At 63.9% G+C, this 17,655-nt stretch overlaps 12 protein-coding genes across 12 annotated transcripts; 7 read left to right on the forward strand and 5 right to left on the reverse strand.

Moving 5' to 3' along the window:
• Positions 1–175: 175 nt before the first annotated feature.
• Positions 176–820, forward strand: MICPUCDRAFT_56242 (uncharacterized protein; the record flags this gene model as incomplete). The annotated part of the gene is made up of 1 exon (XM_003056760.1): positions 176–820. The coding sequence occupies one exon, from the start codon at positions 176–178 to the stop codon at positions 818–820; it is 645 nt and encodes a 214-aa protein (XP_003056806.1).
• Positions 821–1,169: 349 nt separating this feature from the next.
• MICPUCDRAFT_25650 (condensin complex component) lies at positions 1,170–5,325 on the forward strand (the record flags this gene model as incomplete). The annotated part of the gene is made up of 3 exons (XM_003056761.1): positions 1,170–1,257; positions 1,401–1,439; positions 1,561–5,325. 3 exons carry the CDS (start codon positions 1,170–1,172, stop codon positions 5,220–5,222), a joined length of 3,789 nt encoding a protein of 1,262 aa, XP_003056807.1. The 3' UTR covers positions 5,223–5,325.
• Positions 5,326–5,854: 529 nt separating this feature from the next.
• On the reverse strand, positions 5,855–7,096 carry MICPUCDRAFT_15302 (histone deacetylase; the record flags this gene model as incomplete). The annotated part of the gene is made up of 1 exon (XM_003057222.1): positions 5,855–7,096. The coding sequence occupies one exon, from the start codon at positions 7,094–7,096 to the stop codon at positions 5,855–5,857; it is 1,242 nt and encodes a 413-aa protein (XP_003057268.1).
• A 496-nt stretch (positions 7,097–7,592) lies between these two features.
• Positions 7,593–8,789, forward strand: MICPUCDRAFT_44063 (uncharacterized protein; the record flags this gene model as incomplete). The annotated part of the gene is made up of 2 exons (XM_003056762.1): positions 7,593–7,705; positions 7,874–8,789. The coding sequence occupies 2 exons, from the start codon at positions 7,593–7,595 to the stop codon at positions 8,787–8,789; spliced, it is 1,029 nt and encodes a 342-aa protein (XP_003056808.1).
• Positions 8,790–8,889: 100 nt separating this feature from the next.
• MICPUCDRAFT_56246 (uncharacterized protein) lies at positions 8,890–9,840 on the forward strand (the record flags this gene model as incomplete). Its single annotated transcript, XM_003056763.1, has 1 exon — positions 8,890–9,840. One exon carries the CDS (start codon positions 8,890–8,892, stop codon positions 9,766–9,768), a length of 879 nt encoding a protein of 292 aa, XP_003056809.1. The 3' UTR covers positions 9,769–9,840.
• A 9-nt stretch (positions 9,841–9,849) lies between these two features.
• Positions 9,850–10,497, reverse strand: MICPUCDRAFT_38721 (uncharacterized protein; the record flags this gene model as incomplete). The annotated part of the gene is made up of 1 exon (XM_003057223.1): positions 9,850–10,497. One exon carries the CDS (start codon positions 10,495–10,497, stop codon positions 9,850–9,852), a length of 648 nt encoding a protein of 215 aa, XP_003057269.1.
• A 191-nt stretch (positions 10,498–10,688) lies between these two features.
• On the forward strand, positions 10,689–11,696 carry MICPUCDRAFT_56248 (uncharacterized protein; the record flags this gene model as incomplete). The annotated part of the gene is made up of 1 exon (XM_003056764.1): positions 10,689–11,696. One exon carries the CDS (start codon positions 10,689–10,691, stop codon positions 11,694–11,696), a length of 1,008 nt encoding a protein of 335 aa, XP_003056810.1.
• A 164-nt stretch (positions 11,697–11,860) lies between these two features.
• Positions 11,861–12,226, reverse strand: MICPUCDRAFT_8975 (uncharacterized protein; the record flags this gene model as incomplete). The annotated part of the gene is made up of 1 exon (XM_003057224.1): positions 11,861–12,226. A coding segment is annotated over one exon (366 nt), but the record flags the coding sequence as incomplete, so codon positions are not given.
• An 897-nt stretch (positions 12,227–13,123) lies between these two features.
• MICPUCDRAFT_10763 (uncharacterized protein) lies at positions 13,124–14,074 on the reverse strand (the record flags this gene model as incomplete). The annotated part of the gene is made up of 2 exons (XM_003057225.1): positions 13,124–13,400; positions 13,611–14,074. Coding segments are annotated over 2 exons (741 nt in total), but the record flags the coding sequence as incomplete, so codon positions are not given.
• A 24-nt stretch (positions 14,075–14,098) lies between these two features.
• MICPUCDRAFT_14678 (uncharacterized protein) lies at positions 14,099–14,428 on the reverse strand (the record flags this gene model as incomplete). The annotated part of the gene is made up of 1 exon (XM_003057226.1): positions 14,099–14,428. A coding segment is annotated over one exon (330 nt), but the record flags the coding sequence as incomplete, so codon positions are not given.
• A 1,322-nt stretch (positions 14,429–15,750) lies between these two features.
• MICPUCDRAFT_56250 (uncharacterized protein) lies at positions 15,751–16,685 on the forward strand (the record flags this gene model as incomplete). Its single annotated transcript, XM_003056765.1, has 2 exons — positions 15,751–15,812; positions 15,947–16,685. The coding sequence occupies 2 exons, from the start codon at positions 15,751–15,753 to the stop codon at positions 16,683–16,685; spliced, it is 801 nt and encodes a 266-aa protein (XP_003056811.1).
• Positions 16,686–16,824: 139 nt separating this feature from the next.
• Positions 16,825–17,652, forward strand: MICPUCDRAFT_56251 (uncharacterized protein; the record flags this gene model as incomplete). Its single annotated transcript, XM_003056766.1, has 1 exon — positions 16,825–17,652. The coding sequence occupies one exon, from the start codon at positions 16,825–16,827 to the stop codon at positions 17,650–17,652; it is 828 nt and encodes a 275-aa protein (XP_003056812.1).
• Between the last annotated feature and the right edge of the window lie 3 nt (positions 17,653–17,655).

The following is a 17,655-nucleotide window of genomic DNA, read 5'->3' on the forward strand; positions in this document are numbered from 1 at the left end:
GCACCGCGGCTTTCAAGTCTCCGACCGTGGCGCCGTCGGCGAGCTCGACGGTATGCTGCCCGTCGGGCGCGCGGAGACGGACGCGCATGTCGACGACCGGGTGCGGCGCGGCGCGTCCGAGGCGCGGCGCAATCTGAGATCTAGGGTCGGCACGTCGTTGTTATTTCTCGTCGTGATGCCACGTCGCCCTCGCGCATTGCCGAGCGCGCCGCATTGCCCCGTCCACGGCTGCTCGAATCTCCCGGGCGAGGTTCCGCCCGCGCACGCGCCGATGCTCCGTCACGCCGCGCGCGTCGCGTTCGCCGCGGCGCGGCGCCCACCCGCCGCGGCGCACGAATCCCTCGCCCCCCGCGCGTTGTCCACGAGTAAGGGTTCCCTCGACGAGAAGGCCCCCGCGAACGCGGCGGAGGACTCCGCCGCCGCGCGAAGAGCGACCGCGGAAAAGTTAGCGGCGAAGGACGTGCAGAGCTGGAGCAGCCCGCTGTTCTCGCACGTCGAGGTGGACGTCGACGACGGGCGCGCCATCCCGCGGTGGGCGAACTACGTCTTCGTCGCCGCCGTCGTCGCCGTGTTCGGGTACTGCGGTCACTTCGCGTACCAAGGCGAGACGAGGAAAGCGGAGGCGAGGGAGAGGGCGCGATCGCAGACGGAGGAGCGCGCGCGCCGTGCCATCGACGGCGGCGCGCTGAGGGAGCACCGAACGCGGAGCTTCCTCGACCCCGGAGAGGGAGACGACGACCCGTTCGACGGGCTGTCGCCGGAGGAGATCGCCAAATTAGCAGAGGGGGAGGGGAAGCGAGAGACCGAGGGCGGGGCGTAGCGTAGCGTACAGTAGCTTTATGATACAGTAGTTGTAGACGACGCGCGATCCGCGCGAACGATTCATCTCGATTGAAGAAGCGCACGCGGGCGCGGAGTGGAGCGACGCGGGTGGTTTCGCGGCGGCGCGGAGGAGAGACCGACGGAAAAAAATTCAGAACTTTTTCAAACCATTTCTCGATCGAACCCGCCGATCAAATGTTTTTTCTCGAAAGCAAAAATCGCGTCACTTCATCGACTGACCGACCATTGGCCGGTGAAGCTGCTCGCGCTCACATCACAGCACGGTTTGAAATTCAGAGAGCTTCACACGCGAGCGCGCTGCGCGAGATTAGCAGCAGCGCGTCGCCATGCACATCAAGCAAGTGGTTGTGGAGGGGTTCAAGACCTACCGCGAGCAGACCGTGGTCGAGTTCGAGCCGCACCTGAACTGCATCGGTACGTCCGTCGCGTGTTTCGCGTTCGCGCAGACCGCGCGCCATCTTGAATCGAGTCTCGTCCTTCGACGCCCCGACGCCGCCACCGTCCGCTCACGTCCTGACGCCGCGCACCCTTCTTCGTCTTCCTCTTCCCCCACGCAGTCGGCGCGAATGGTTCAGGGAAATCGAACCTCTTCCACGGTGCGCGCGCGTCCTCTGCTCACCCCACCCCGCGTCGTCGAATCGTTTTGCCCAGACCGCCCGAAAAACGAGATCTGAACGCGCGCTGACGCCCCCCCTCCCGCCGTCCCTCCGTCCACAGCCATCCGGTTCGTGCTCTCGGACATCTTCTCCAACCTGCGAGCGGATGAGCGACAGAAGCTCCTGCACGAGGGCGCCGGGCACGCGGTGATGTCCGCGTACGCGGAGATCGTCTTCGACAACAGCGATAACCGCCTCCCCGTGGACCGCGAGGAAGTTCGCCTGCGAAGAAGCATCGGCCTGAAGAAGGACGAGTACTACCTGGACAAGAAGCACATCACGAAAGCGGAGGTGATCAACCTCCTCGAGTCCGCGGGTTTCTCGAGGACGAACCCGTACTACTGCGTCAAGCAAGGCGAGATCATGAAGATGGCGACGATGCAGGACGAAGAGCGCCTCGACCTCTTGAAAGAGATCGGCGGGACGTCCGTGTACGAGGAGAAGCGAAGGGAGTCGCTGAAGATCATGGACGACACGAAGTCGCGTCGGGATCAGATCCAGGAGACGGTCGATTTCATCGAGTCCAGGCTCGCGGAGCTGGACGAGGAGAAGGACGAGCTCCAGGCGTACATGGACCACGACCGCGCGCGGCGTTCGCTCGAGTACGCGATTCACGAGAAGGAACTCAGCGAGACGCGAGCGAAGCTGGACGACGCCGAGGAGAAGCGCAGGCTGCACGTGGACAAGGCGAGGGACGAGGACGAGCGCGCGCACGCGCTGCACGACGAACTGAAGCAGACCGAACGCGAGTGCAAAGACCGCGAACGTGCCGTCGCCGTCGCCAAGGAGGAGTTGTTAACCGCGGACATCGAGCTCCGGGTCGCGGTGGAGAAGAAGACCGCCGCGGACCTCGACGTGCAGGAGCTCGGGGAGCAACTCGCCGCGGGCGACGAAGCGTTGAAGCTCGTGCAAGGGGACCAAGCGCAGCTGGACCAGCAAGTCGCGGAGACGCGGACGAAGATTGACGCGGTCAAGCCGAAGGTGGACGCAGAGACGCGACGCGAGGAAGCAGCCGCGGCGGAGATCGCGGAGGTGAACCGCCGTCTGCAGGTGCTGCACCAGAAGCAAGGCCGCGCATCGCAGTTCGCGACGAAGCAAGAGCGCGACAAGTGGCTGAAGGCGCAGGTGAAGGACTGCGAGGGCACGCTCGCAAGGAAAGCGGACGAGATTGATATCCTTAAAAAGGACGTCGACAAACTCCGTAAGCGCATCGACACGGACAAGAAGGACGCGGCGAGCATCAAAGCGAAGCTCGCGGAGGAGGAGGCCGCGCTTCAGGCGTCGGACGGGGAGTACCAGACGAAGATCGCGGCGAGGAACAAGGCTCAGGACGAACGCAAGGAGCTGCAGAGGAGGGACGCGGAGCTCGACTCGGAAGTCGCGTCCAAGACGGACGAGGTGAAGCGACGCGATAAGCAGCTTGAGTTCACGATGCCGCGCGAGCTCTTCCGCGGGCTGTCTGCGGTGCAGAGGATCGCGAAGGACCACAGCATCAAGGGCGTGCACGGTCCCCTCATCGAGCTCATGGAGTGCGACGAGCGGTTCTTCGCCGCGGTCGAGGCGTCCGTGACGAACCAGCTGTTCCACGTCGTCGTCGATAACGACGACGTCGCGTCGAAGATCATCGAGTACTTGAACAAGGAGAAGGCTGGAAGAGTGACGTTCTTGCCCTTGAACCGTCTGCAGAACCGCCCGCGCGAGTACCCGGACTCCCAGGACGTGTTCCCGATGCTGAGCAAGATTCGCTTCGACGACAAACTCCGCCCGGCGTTTGACAAACTGTTCGGCAACGTGCTCATCTGCAGGAACCTCGACGTCGCGGTGAAGTACGCGGGGAGCACTAACCTCGACTGCGTCACCATGGAGGGCGACTGCGTGTCGAACCGCGGTGCGATCAGCGGTGGGTACCAAGACTCTGGTCGCTCGAGGCTGATCAACATGAAGATGCTTCAACAGACGCAGCGGCTCAGGGCGGAACTCAGGAAGGAGAGCGCGGAGGTGAAGGACAAGCTGCAGACCGCGGAGCAAGCGGTGACGGGGGTGTTGGGGGACATTCAGCGCATGGAGTCTGCGCGGAGGCACCGCCTCACCGCGGTCGATCGCCTCAGGGCGGAGGGCAAAGACGTCGCCACGGCGTGCGCGCTCGCGGAGGAGTCCCTCGGCGTCAAGGAGAAGACGATCGCGACGATTCAAATCACCGTGGGCGATCTGGAAGCCCAAGCGGCGGACCTCGCGGCGGAGATCGACACCCCACTCGACGCGAAGCTGACGTCGGACGAGTCCAAGGAGCTGAAAGAGCTTAACCCTCGCCTCGACAAGCTCAAGGAGGAGCGCCTCGCCGCGGCGGCGGCGCGATTAGCGGCGGAGGCTGAGCTCGGGGAGCTTCGCGCGGTTCTCGAGTCTAACCTCGAAAGGCGGCAGCACCGGATCGAGGAGACCACCACGGAGGTGGACATGTCCGGTCTGATGACCGCTCTCGCGCGCGCGGAGGCGGAAGCTGCCGCGGCGGCGGCGGTAGAGGCGGAGGCGAGCGCGAGGCACACGGAAATCGCCGCGAAGGTCGCCGCCGCGACCTCTGGGGTGAGAGAGTCGCAAGGGAAACTGGATCAGCTACTGAACGAGAAGGACGACAACAAGGCCGGTCTCGAGGCGGACGAGCGCGAGATGGAGGATCTCATGTCCAAGCGCGCGACGCTTCAGGCGAAGCGCGAAGGGCTTCAGCGGAAGATTCGCGAGCTCGGGTCGCTGCCCTCGGATGCGTTCGAGAAGTACCGCGGGAAAGCGCTCAAGTCCCTGCATTCGCTGCTGAGCAAGACGAACGAGCAGCTCTCGAAGCTCAGTCACGTGAACAAGAAAGCGCTCGATCAGTACCAGCAGTTCACGGAGCAGCGCGAGGCTTTGGAGATCCGAAGAAGCGAGCTGATGAAGGGGCACGAGAAAATAAAGGAGCTCATGTCGTACCTCGACCAGAAAAAAGACGAGGCGATCGAGCGCACGTTCAAGCAAGTGTCTCTGAACTTCCGCGAGGTTTTCTCCAAGCTCGTTCCCGGCGGAAAAGGCGAGCTCGTGATGCAGCGCAAGAAGCCGACCGCGGGCGGCGCAGAGAATACCCCCCCCACGGGCGGGAAGGAGCCTCACGCCGCGCAAGGGTTCGCGGAGAAGTACAGCGGCGTGAAGATCAAGGTGTCCTTCGGCGCGGGGGAGACGATGCAGATGAAGCAGCTCAGCGGCGGGCAAAAGACCGTCGTCGCCGTCGGGCTCATCTTCAGCATCCAGAGGTGCGACCCGATGCCGTTCTACTTGTTCGACGAGATCGACGCCGCGCTGGACCCGCAGTACCGTACCGCGGTGGCAGCGATGGTGCGCGCGCAGGCGGATGGCGGGACGCAGTTCATCACGACGACGTTCCGCCCGGAGCTCGTGAAGGTCGCGGGGTGCATCCAGGGCGTGCAGCACTCGCACAAGGTGAGCAACGTCCGGGAAGTGTCGCTTGAGGAGGCGCTGCACTTCGTCGGGGACGCGGGTATCGGCTCCGGCGCGGGCGCGGCGAAGCCGGCGGCGAAGCCGGCGGCGACCCCGAAAACCGGGGGTGCGAAACGTCAGCACGAGTCCGAGGAGGACGACGAGGAGGACGACGACGAGGAAGAGGAGGAGGCGAGGGACGACGACGACGAGGAGGAGGAGGAGGAGGAGGAGGAAGAAGAAGAAGAAGAAGAAGAGTGAGCGGACGATGCACGCACGACGGACGCGCGTAACGAATAGACGACGACACGCGACGCAAGAGCAGCGGCGACGGCTTGTAATAACGAGACGACGAAACGAACCCGACGCCTGCCTGCGCCGCCCGCCGGTCAAACCAATTTCCGACCGCTAACAATTGATAATTTCGTCGCTCTCTTGTCGCGCGCCGACACTTCGCGCGCGCATCGCGATCATCACACCTCGACGAGAGCGATGCCGAAGTTCAATCAAAGGGTGGCGCTGAACGGCGCGGTGGGATTCATGCCCCCGAGCACGCCCGCGGCGGTGGCGAATCCGATCGGCATCCGCGAGGAACCGAACGGCGGAATGATGACCGACGCGGAGATCGAGATACAGATGGACCTCATCCGGCTGCGCAAGTTACTGAAGACGACGCACGAGATGAACGAGGCGGGCAAGCCGGACGGACATCAAGAGATACATCGCGCGTGGGACGAGATTCGCTGGATGAAGGAGCAGATATTCGCGGGAGAAGCAGCCTTCCTCGAATCGAAGGGAAAGCCGCCTTTCGTACCGAGAGCGAAAGCGGCGAAAGCGAAGTGACGCACTGACTTTCGCGTCGTGCGCAAGTTAGTCTTAGCTTAGCTATTCGTCTATCTATCAATAGTCGGACTCTTCACCTTCTCCACCCCGGCTCGCACGAGCTCGTCGAGCTCGTCGCCCCACCCGAGCAACCGCGCGAGCTCCGCGAATCCGGCGTCGCAGTCGCCGAGGAACAGCGCGTCGCGGCGATTGTCCTCGCCAAAGTTCAGCCCGGCACCCCTCCCGACGAGCCTGCTGAACTCCCGCATGCGCTCGTCCATCTCCCCGACCTTCTCTCGGTTCACTAAGAACCGAGGGACGTCCTCGTTCGGGAAATCGATCAGCCCCGCGAACGGGTGCACTTCCAGGGAAGTCCCCGCGATCACGAGCAAGTCGCACTCGGGAAAGTCCCTCCGCGCGAGCGTGTGGAACCGCTCCGGGAGGTTCTCCCCGAAGAACACGATGTCCGGCTTGACGAGCTCGTCGCAATCTTTACACCGCATCGGGATCCCGTCGTCCACGTGTTGCCTCACCTCGTCCACGTCCGCGTCGTGCCCGTTCAGGCACCGCGCGGTGTCGAAGTTCCCATGCGCGGGGACGATGAGCTCCCTCGGCAACCCGGTCGCGGCCTCGAGGGAGTCGATGTTCTGACTGAAACACCGCAGAAGGATCCCTTTTTTATGCAGCAGATGAATGAAGTGATGCGTCGGCGTGGGGGGGTACTGCCCCGGGTACAGCTCCTTCGCGAGGAGGTAGAACGGCGACGGGTTCTCGCGGAAGTAATCGAGCTCGAACACCGCCGTCGGGTGCGGCAGGTCGTACTTCTGCAGGTTGTCGTACAAACCCGTCCCGGGCGTTCGAAAGTCCGGTATTCCCGCGCTGACGCTTATCCCCGCGCCGACCATGACGATGACGTTCTTCGCTTTGCCCGAGGTGATGTACTCCGCGACGCCGGCGACGTCGAACGTGGACAGTAGCGGGGTTGTGTCGAACGTCGCTGGTTCCTCCTCAGCCGCCGCCTCCGTCGCGTTCTTCTCCTCCGCTTTCAACGCGAGCTTGCGGATCAGCGCGGCCAAGCCGGTGAGTTCCTCCTCCACCTCCTCGTCGTCGTCGGAACCCGAGACGGACGCGACCGCGTCTGTGGAGTCTACTTCGGCGAGCCCTCGATTAGAATGTTCCTCCTCGGAGCCATCCGACGCTTCCACTGTCGAGTCGGTCTTCGCCGTCGTGTCATCACGACGCGCGTCGTCCGTTATCCCCGCCGGTGCCTCGTCGCGGGGATCGTCGCCCGGAAGAGGGTCCGACCCCCCCATCTGCGCCCAGCAGAGTGACCGGCAATACTCTCTCGGCTGGCACTTTTCCGATCTCTCTGCCTGGCAGTCACATTTTTTATGTCGGTTTAAAAACGACCAGTCGTCTCCTGCGCGACATAACTCCGCGGCGCAAAGTAGCGCGCGCACGTTTCGCGAACGAGCGCATCGCATCCCGCGGCTCATCGATCGCCGGGCGCCATGCCGGAAGAACCTGAAGCGATGGAGACCGCGCTTCCCGAGGAAAACACGGAAGTCGACCCGTGTATTCTTCTTTGTCACAAGATCTTCCTCCTCTCGAACCCTACCCTGTGCGACGACGCGGTCGCTCTCGGGGAGGAGGTGAAGCAGACGGTCATCGATAAGAGTGCGTCCCCGAAACACGATCGCGATCGCGGATCATCCCCCGCGCGTCTCCACGCGTCATCGAACGTCGTCGACGTCGCGTCCTTTTTTCAGATCTGGTGCTGACCTCCGTTCGCCCCCTCTCCCCGCAGGCATGGTGACCCTCTACCCGGGTTACTGCGAGAAGTTCGGCTGGATGCTCGACGAGAGCGCGGTCGAGGCGATGAAGTCGAAGAACGACGAGAAGGTCAAGGAACTGGACGCGAAGTACGCCCCCCGACTACCCCGACGCTCGCCGCTTCCCGACCCTCGACTTTTCCCCGAACGAAAGTCCATCGATCGAACGAACGTTCGATCGATCGGTCGACGATCGAACGTCGCCACGAAAACAAACAAACGCTGACCGACCTCTCCCGTTCGCGCCGCGCATCGCAGGATCAAAGACGCGGAGGATAACCTCGGCGACAGCGAGGTCAGAGACGCGATGCTCGCCAAGGCGGAGTTCTACGTGGAGGTGGGGGATCGAACGAGCGCGCTCGCCGCGTTTGAAGCGTGCGAGAAGAAGACGGTGGCGATCGGTCAAAGGATGGAGATGGTGTTTACCGTCATGAGGGTGCACCTCTTCCACGGCGACTGGGTCAACTTGAAAGCGCAGATCGCGAAGATGAAAGATCTGCTCGAGCAGCCCGGGGGCGCGGACTGGGAGCGAAAGAACAAGCTGAAGGTGTACGAAGGCGTTTTACTCATGGCGAGCCGGGACTTCGCCGGCGCGACGAAGCTCTTCCTCGAGTCGTTGTCCACGTTTACGTCGCACGAGCTCATGACGTACCCGGAGTTTATTTTTTACACGTGCGTGTGCTCCGTCGTGGCGTTGAAACGCACGGAGCTCAAGGAGAAAGTCATCGACTCCCCGGAGGTGCTCTCCGTCGTCGACCAGCTTCCCGGTGTGAGCGTGCTCGTGAACTCTTTGCAGGATTGCAAGTACAGGGACTTCATGCACGCGTTTCCGGTGGTCGCGGACCAGGTCAAAGCGAGCACGTGGTTGCACCAGCACCATCGGTACTTCTTGCGCGAGACGCGGGTGATGGCGTACGGGCAGTTCCTGCAGTCGTACAAGAGCGTCACGACCGCGTCCATGGCGTCCGCGTTCTCGGTGAGCGAGGCCTTCCTCGACGAGGAGCTCTCGAACTTCATCGTGGCGGGGCGACTCAACGCGAAGATCGACAAGGTGAACGGCGTGATCATCACGAACCGCCCGGACGCGAAGAACGCGCTGTACCAATCGTACATCAAGGAGGGCGATCACCTCCTGAACCGGATCCAGAAGCTGTCCAGGGTGATCGACTTGTGATGATAGGAACAACAGAAGGCGACCTTGTAGTAACGAACGAAGAACTCACCAAATCCAAAACACTCTTCGACGCGCTTTCGCGCTCACTCGACGCCGCGCGATGGAGGTGCCGAGCACGAGCGGCACTCCCGCGGTTTTGCGGTACGTCTACCCTGGCGTGACGCCCAGGAACGGTAGACTCGTGACCGCGGGCGCGGCGACGCTCTTGAGCGGGTGCGAGATTCGAGACCTGCTCGCGAACGATGGCGTAGACGTAACGCGCTGGCAGCTGCGCTTCCAGGACAAGAGGAACGAGGGATGGGCGAGGCTGGAGCCGGACACGATGATAGCGTTCGACGATCCGGACCGGATGCGCCTCGACGTGGCGCTCGAGCCCGTGCCCAGACCCGCGGACGCGAGGCGGCTCCAAGGCGAAGACGAGCGCGATGGGTATTTCGGCATCGGAGTCGTCGGCGGGAAGAACGAGGCGAACCAAGGGACGCTGTGGCGTTCCGCTTGGACGTGCGGCGCGGCGTTCACGTTCACCGTCGCGCAGAGGTTCGCGAAGTCGTCCGCGGACACGGTCAAGGTGTGGACGTCTCTGCCCGCGTACGCGTACGAGGACTGGGGAGCGTTCGCGTCAGCGCAGCCGCACGCGTGCAGCTGGGTCGCCGTCGAGATGGGCACGGACGCGACGCCGCTCGAGGAGTTCGAGCACCCAGACCGCGCGATCTACGTGCTCGGGAGCGAGGACAACGGCCTGCCGTCGAGCGTCTTGCGAGCGTGCGCGCATCGCGTCGCGCTCCCGGCGGCGGAGGGCCGGACAGCGTCGTTCAACGTCGCCGCGTGCGGGAGCGTCGTCATGTACGACCGCGTGGCGAAACGGCGAAGAGCAGAGGGAGGGGTCGCGCGGTTGCGACAGGGCGACAGTCTCCCGGGTGGGCGCGTCGGGGTGGATAGCGCCAAGCCGAGCCAGGTGTTAGCGAGTAGCAAGGCGTAGGACGGCGCCGCGACGGCGAGCTCAACTAGCTACAGTAGGACGCGACTTTTGATTTGATAAACGCTTCGCGCGCGCACGTCGTCATCTCCTACCCGCCACGCTGATGCCCTCGTACAGCTTCGCGGGAAGTCTACGCGCGTTCCACTCCGTAATGAACCCCTTGAACGCCTCTCGCGCGTCTTGGGCGAGCAAGTCCGTGAAGTACACCTTCCGCGTGTGCTTCAACCAAGCCGCGAATTCGTGGTTCTTGAGGTAGTAGTCGTCCTCGGATATGTTCTCGATCTGGACGTCCGGCCCGGGAGGCGGTCCCCACGAGGACGCGTCGTCTTTGATATTCTTTACCTTGTCCTTATCTTTCACGCCGCCGCCGCTCTTCCACTTCCGCGACGCCGACGGTCCGCCGCCGCCGCCGCCGTTTTTCGCGTCATCGTCATCGCTGGACGACGAGCTCGAACTGTCTCCGTCTCTCTTAGACTTGTGCTTCTTCTTCTCCTTCCGATCCTTCTTCTTCTTCTCCTTCTTCTCCTTCTTCTCCTTCTTCGCTTTCTTCGCCTTCGGAACCTTGATACCCCGCTGTTCGAGCAGCGCTTTCGCGGCCTCCAATGTCATTCCCGCCGCAGAACCGCCACCGCCGCTGCTGCCGCCGTCCCTGCCCCTGCCCGAGCCACCCGGTGCGTCGACGGCATCGAGTTTGCGTTTGTTACGCTCCGCGTCTTGACCGCCGCTCATCCTCGATCGAGAGGGCGAGGTGTGCGCTTCGGTGTGAAGAGTGCGCCCCCGCCCCGTTTGGATTATGTTCGTCCACCGCAGTCACAGATCTGGATGGCAGAGTCTTGTGCCGCGTTATCTTGGAACTCGCGCCCGCACTCTCGCGGGCGCGCCGCAGCGTCAGAGGGGGGTATCAGAGAGACGGGGGGATCATGAGCGCACTCGCGGGAGCACCGACGCCGGCGACGACGGCGAAGGCGAGGGTCGCGCCCCGCGCGAGGGTCTCGCGCGCGCGCGCGTTCGTCGCCCGAGACGGTGCCGACTACGATTTCGATCGACGCGCCGCGCTGCTCGCGGGCGGGCTCCTCGCGTCGACGCTCGCGCTTCCCGAGCCCGCCGCGCTCGCTGCGTCGACGTCGCTCGCCGAGCGCGTCGAGCGACGAGACTTATCGAAGCCGGTGTTCAACAAAGCGCGCCCGGGGCCGACGCGCTTCCCGGACTGGCTCGAAGGCACGTGGCGATGCACGTCCACGTTCGAAGGGTTCGACTTCCCGTCGAAGAACATCAACAAGAATGCGCTCCTGAAGGAGCCCACGGTGCCGGGGTTCCAGAAGATGAGCCTCGTGTACGTCCCAGACGTCGGGACGTCGGACGTGGAGTACCTCGTGCGTTTCGTTCGCGCGAACGACGGCGACGGCGGCGTGTGTGAGGACAGAGTCTTCAATCTAAAATCGATCGTGGACGCGTATCTCAAGAGACCAGACGCGGTCGAGGCCGTGGAGTACGACGCCGCGTCGGACGCGAACAGGGTGACCGTGCGCCTCGCGCCCGGGGTGTCGAACAACGCGGAGAGGATCGAACTGTTCAGCAACGCGAGGGAGAGCGAGACGAGAGCGAGTGACGGGACGTTTTTCGCCGCCGAGGCGCTGCGGCAGGTGACGTTGGGATACTCCAAGGACTACAACAAGGCCAGGGTCGTGAACACGGACTATCAGCACGTGTGGAGCTACACGCCGACGTACGAGAGCGACGGATCGATACGACGCGTGAGGTGCGCGCTGTCCACCGCGGGGTATATCCAACCTTCGGACGCGATGCGACTCACGGCGATGCCAAACCTAGGAGGCGGCGCTCCGGTGCCGTCGATGGGGAACATGGGAAACGCGTCGTTCGAGCCCGCGGTTCTGTACAGTCACACGATCGTCATGGAGCGCGTGTGAGAGAAGATGCGTGCGTGATCTAACTGCGTGTGATACTACAATCTAGTTCAAGCGTCATCGAGCGGCGCCAGTGAAATTTGGCGGCTCGTCTCGACGAAACACCCATCCTCCTCTTCGCTTCATCCGCCAGCCGCGCGCGACGTGCCTCCACCCCCGGGGGTGACGTCGTCTAGCAGCCCTTCGAGCTGTTCGATCCGGAATGGTTTACTGATCCACGAGCTAAACCCGTTGCTCAGGCATCGCTCTCGAGAATCCTCCACCGCGTCCGCGGTCACGGCGACGATCGGAACCGTGCTGTCCGGGTACAGTTTCCTAATCTGCTTCGTGCACTCCATCCCGCCCATCCTCGGCATGTGGAGGTCCATCAAGACGAGATCGAACGAATCCAGACCGTTCGGAAGCGAAGCGAGGTTCTCGATAACCTCGACGCCGTCCTTGCACAGGGTGATGTCCTTGTGCCCGCACCGCGCGAGCACCGCGCACGCGACTTTCATGTTGATGTGATGATCCTCCGCGAGAAGAATCCGCAGGTCCTTCGGAATCGGCGTCGGTTTCGAGTTCGCGCCGCGGCTGCCCGCGGATCCCGTCGGGCGTTCCCCGCTGTCGCGTCTATTGTGCTTCGTCTCCCCCGTCGTCGATGACTTGTTCTCGATCGCGGTCCCGATGAGCTTTTGCAGGCGCGCGTGCTGCACCGGCTTTTGCACGATTTCCGCGTCGTGCGTGCTGAAGAAATCCTCAACCTCTTCGTCCATGGACGGCTCCCTGTCCGAGTCCGGTCCGTCGCTGCCGCTCGGGCTGACCGAGTCATCCCAGCTGTTGCGCTTCTTCAGCGCGCCGATGTCGCCCCAGCTGCTGACGTCGTGCGAGGAGCTCGCCTCCACAGGCCACGTCATCAAGATCATCGCCGGGCAATTCCACGGGCCCCCGGGGGACCGCTCGCGCACGTTCCCCGCGCCGCTGCCGTCCTGCTTCACGAGCTTATCGTGCCCAGAAGCCCACCGTCGAATCGCGCCGGTGAACTCCTTGTTCTTCTCCGCGACGACGATCGCGTACGAACCCGCGGGCGCGCCCTCGCTCGCGGGCGTGCCGTCGTTCAGAGCCTTCACGACTTCGTCCCCGGTCGACACCGCGGTGACGACGACGCCCCACCGAGACATCGTCTCTCTCAAGGTCTGTCGAACCATCGCGCTCGAGTCGTACAGCAAGACGTGGATCGGGGAGTCCTTGGAAGCGTCCTTGAACGTGATCGCCGCCGGCACGCGCTGCGTCGTTTTGTACTCGGTCGTGTCCGCGCCGCTCGCTCGCACGCGGCGACGAGCGATCGCTTCCTTCTCCGCCTCCGCCTTCTCCGTTTTTGTGCCTCCAGGAACGCCCTCGCCAACGTCGCCCGGAGCCCCCGTGTCCTCGCCCGGGACCGCGTCGCACCGAATGTCGAATCGGAACGTGCTGCCGCGGCCGAGACCTGGGGACTCTGCCCACATCCGTCCCCCCATCGCCTCGCAAAGGCGTTGGCTGATCGCCAAGCCGAGTCCCGTGCCGTCGTATTTTCGCGTCGGGGAGAGATCGACCTGCTGGAACGAGTTGAAGATCCGGCTCACGTCGCCGCAGTTCAAGCCGATGCCGGTGTCTCTGATGTCAAACTGAAGCGTCCATCCCGGGGGGTTATCGCCCTCGCTCTTCTCGGCGGCGATGGCGGCAGTCGCGCTTCCGTCTGACTTCTCTCCGAGCCAGTCCATCGTCGCCATCTCTTTAGACACCTCCGCCATCCCTTGCGCCGTCTTCATATCTCTCCACTCTCGATCCGAGTCGTCGATTCCCTGTTTCAACTGTTCTTCCGCGGCTCTCTTCGCTTCCTCGGTCGCCTTCTTCGCTGCTGTGGTCGCCTCGCCCGGGCGACCGATTCGTAAACGCAACATGATATCGCCCTTCGCCGTAAACTTGATCGCGTTGTTCACCGTGTTCAAAAGCACCTGTTGCACGCGCATCGCGTCTCCCATGACGACTTCTGGGACGCCATCCTCCACGTGATAGCCGATGTTCAGTTTGAGCCTCGACGAGTGCAGCCCGACGATTTTCATGACCGTCGCGATCACCGCCTGCGGGTGGAACGGTTCGCGCCTCAGCGTGAGCTTGTCCGCCTCGACGCGTGAAAAATCCAAAATGTCGGAGATGAGCGCCTGTAACGTCTCCCCAGAGCTTCGCATCGTGCTGACGTAATCCCTCTGCATCCTGCTGAGGTTAGTGCTCTCTAACAGTTGCCCGACGGCGATGAGCCCGTTGAGCGGCGTGCGAATCTCATGCGACATGTGCGCGAGAAACTTGGACTTCGCGTCCGAGGCCGCCTCTGCGATCGTCGCTTTCTTGAGCGCGTCCAGCTCCGCGGTTCGAACGGTCGCGAGCTCAGTGACGTCGGATTGAATCCCGACGTAGTGCGTCACCTTCCCTTCCGCCGTGCGAATTGGCGTGAGCGACAGCGAGTTCACAAACCGCTCCCCGTTCTTGCGGTAGTTTTGCAGCTCGACGACGCACGGCTGCCCGGCGTTGATGCTCTTGCGAATGATCTTGAGCTTCTCTGGCTCCGTGTCCGGACCCTGAAGGAAACGGCAGTTGTGTCCGATCGTCTCCTCGATGCTGTACCCGGTGATGAGCTCGAACCCGTGGTTCGCGTAAATCAGCGGCTGATCCGGCAGGGAAAAGTCCGCGATCGTCACCCCTTCCTGCAGCGAGTCCATCGCGAGCTCCTTCAGCGCCGCGAGCGCCATCGGCGGCTCCTCGCGAATGCTGTACAGCTTCGACACCAGCTGCGACACCTTGTCGGACCGCTGCCTGTCGATCTCCGCGTACCGAAGCCTCGTGGCGTCGAACCCGTCGCTCGTCGGCTTCGCCGGGCTCTTCGTTTGGTCCCGCTTCGGCTGCTCCTCCGCGTCCGGCGCGGGAGTCGCGGCGGCGTTCTCCATCTCGCCGGATCGATCTCGCATCACGTCTAAATCATCGCTCAAGCGGTGGAATTCGTCTTTCGCCGCCGCCGCCGCCGCGCCGTGGTCGAACGGGCACTTCCCGGCGACGGTGCCGATGGGAACGCGCGGCGTCGGAAATTCGTACGCGGGTTTCTTCACTATCTCGCCTTTCTTCGAGAATCCGGGGCAGCCGAGCGCGATGGCCGCTTCCGCGTCCGCGGCGAGGTCTTGCTGACTGCGCGACCGTCCGATGAGCCTCGCGTGGAGCTCCGCTACCCTCGCGCGTTCCTCCGAGAGATGCGTCTGGAGAACCTTCAGGCTCCGTTGCATCTTCGCCTCGTTTTCGCGCATCATCTGAATCTCATTCTGCGCCGCGGCGTACGCTTCCGCGTCCGGCGGCGGCGAGCTCGACTTCTGCGCTTTCGGTGGTCGCCGTGGAGCTCCGTAGCCTGCGTTAAGGGGGGGTCCGTTCGCGGTCAGAAAAAAGGACGTAAAAAGAAAAAGAACAACGCGGCGGCGCGGCGCGGGAGCGCGAGAGAGCGAACGCCCCGCGCCGCGGGCGGGGGATGATCACAATCGTGATGATCTATATTCGCGACGACGCGCACCGTTTCGACCGCCGCTCGCGCGTGGATGGGGGTCGGTCGTCCCCCATCTCTAGCTTCCCGCGTGCGCAATTCCAAGCACTCCACTCAGCCTCGAATGGCAAATCTCTTTCCCCGCGGTCGAATCGAGCCGCGAACGGCGCCTCCGCGAGAGCGCGCGCGCGGGTCCGAGCGATTCGTACCACGCGGAGGTGGCCGAGGCGTTCGATCGCGTGCGTTCGCGCCGCGCGTCGGGCTCGAAGACGAGTGAACGCGCGCGCGGTCGCCTCGTCGCGGAAAGGGCCAAAAAGTACGCGGCGGGCAAGAATCGGACCAATCACAGCACGGCTCCGGGAATCCAGCCGTGGAATCTGATGTTCTTTCCGTGGCCTTTCCGCGTCCAAAAATTGTGGTGCTTGGTATCGAAACTTTGGCGTATGCTACCGAGCTCGCGACCGAAAGGCAGAACCCTCCGCGCGTGACGGACGCCCCGGGGCGTCGTCGCGGGGAGAGATGGGCGCGGAGGTGTGGACCGCGCGCGTGCGAGACGCGAAGCAAGTCCTCAACGAGCTGCGGTGCGTCTCTGAATCCGCTTCGTTCGAGCTCGCGCGGAACCCGAGCCGATCGCGCGGTCGCGCGAACGCCCCCTCCCGCGTGCTCGATTCGATTCTGAACACCCCGTCCTCGTCTCCTCCTCCTCCTCCCGCAGCGCCGGCGCCGGCCCCGAGGCGGCGAACCACACCGACGCGGAGCGCGTCAAGTTTAACGCGCATCAGCGCAGGAAGCTGACGCGGTTCGAGAGCATCGTGAGCGAGCTCGAGACGCTGCTCGGGGACGGCGCGCCGGATTCGCCAACCGGCGAGACCGGGACGCGACGAAAGCTGATCGAAGGCTTCAAGGACGAAGCGAAGCGCTTTCGCGCGGGTTTCAGCGACGGCGGCGACGCGTCCGGGGCGAACGCGGCGATGGGCGGCGGCGGCGCGGGACCCGGGGGTTCGAGCGCCTCGAGCGCGCTCGCGTCCGACGGACGACGCGTCGGCGACGCGTCGACGGCGGCGGCGGCGGTTCCAGACGTCACCGAGGCGACATCCGCGGAGGAGCTCCTCGAGACGCAGCGGATGCAGATCGAGGCGCAGGACGAGGCGATGGACAAGCTCGACGGGCTCGTCGGGAAGCTCAAGAGCACGAGCTTCAAGATCGCAGACGAGGTCGAGCTTCAGGCGAAGATGGTCGACGACCTCACGGAGGATTTCGCGCACACGCAAGCGCGGCTGAAGAAACTCCGGAAGCAAGGGTTCAAGCTCGCGGGGGAGGGGAAGAACGACGCGGAGAGGGAAAGGATGGAGCACGAGGAGACGATGGCCGCGAAGAAGAAGTCGTACGAGGATAACTACGAGAAGGATAAGGTGAAAGAGGACGAGAGCGCGTCCGGATGCGTGATAGCCTAGCTAGGCGCCGTGTAGGTAGCAGAGTGAGCACTGCTCGACGAACGCGACGTGAAGTCGCGTCCCCGACCGCCAGAAGTGACAACTGGCGGACGATCGCGCCCGCCGCTGGCACTCGCCTCGCACCACGCCACGCCGAGGCATGTCCTCGATGTCGACCGCAGTCCCGCGCACGTCGGCGTCGCACGCCGCCGCGTGCGTCGCCGCGCGGCCGGCGCTCAGGGGCCGCCTCGCCCGCGCGCGCGTCGCGACCGCGCGCGCAGATAACGTGAAGACGTCCACGATCGGTCTCGGAGACCGTCGCGCGCGCCGGCGCGTGTGCGTTCGCGCGGACGCGGACGCGGACGACTTGAAGTCGCTCGAGCCCGACGTGGACCCGGAGGCGGTGTCGCCCGAGGACTACGCCCTCGTCGTCGAGCTCCTCGACAGCGACACCGGCGAGGAGGTGAAGGAGAAGGTCGACCTCATCGCGAAGAACGGTCTCCTCACGAAAGGCGTCGTCGACGCCGCGCGCGTCGTCGTCGAGCAGAACGAAGCCGCGGGGCAAGACGCGGACATCATCGCCCTCCTCGCGAGCGTGCACGCCGTCCTGCTCAGGAAGTTCAAAGAGATGGCGGTCCCGGGCGCGAAAGCCGCGCTGGAGTTTGGCTCGACGCTCATGGACGTGTTCTCCGCGGAGGACTTGGAGGCGATGGAAGCGGGGGACGTGCCCGTCGGCATCGGAAGGGTGAAGCTCATGATGCAGGAGGAATTCGACAAGGAGGACGGGACTGGGGTGAACAAGCTGCTGTTCGCGCAGTATCTCGACGAGGTCCTCCCCGTGATGTCGCTCCAGGACGAGCGGCTGCGGAAGAAGATGGAAGAGGCGCCGGACACGGAAACCGCGCAGAGGCTCGTCGTCGTGATGATGAACCGCACGAAGGAGCGGTTGAAAGTTGAGGCGCTGCGGGACCTCGCGCGCGAGTTGTGAGGA

This window comes from Micromonas pusilla (genome assembly GCF_000151265.4).
Source record: "Micromonas pusilla CCMP1545 genomic scaffold MICPUCscaffold_3, whole genome shotgun sequence".
Classification (NCBI taxonomy): domain Eukaryota; kingdom Viridiplantae; phylum Chlorophyta; class Mamiellophyceae; order Mamiellales; family Mamiellaceae; genus Micromonas; species Micromonas pusilla.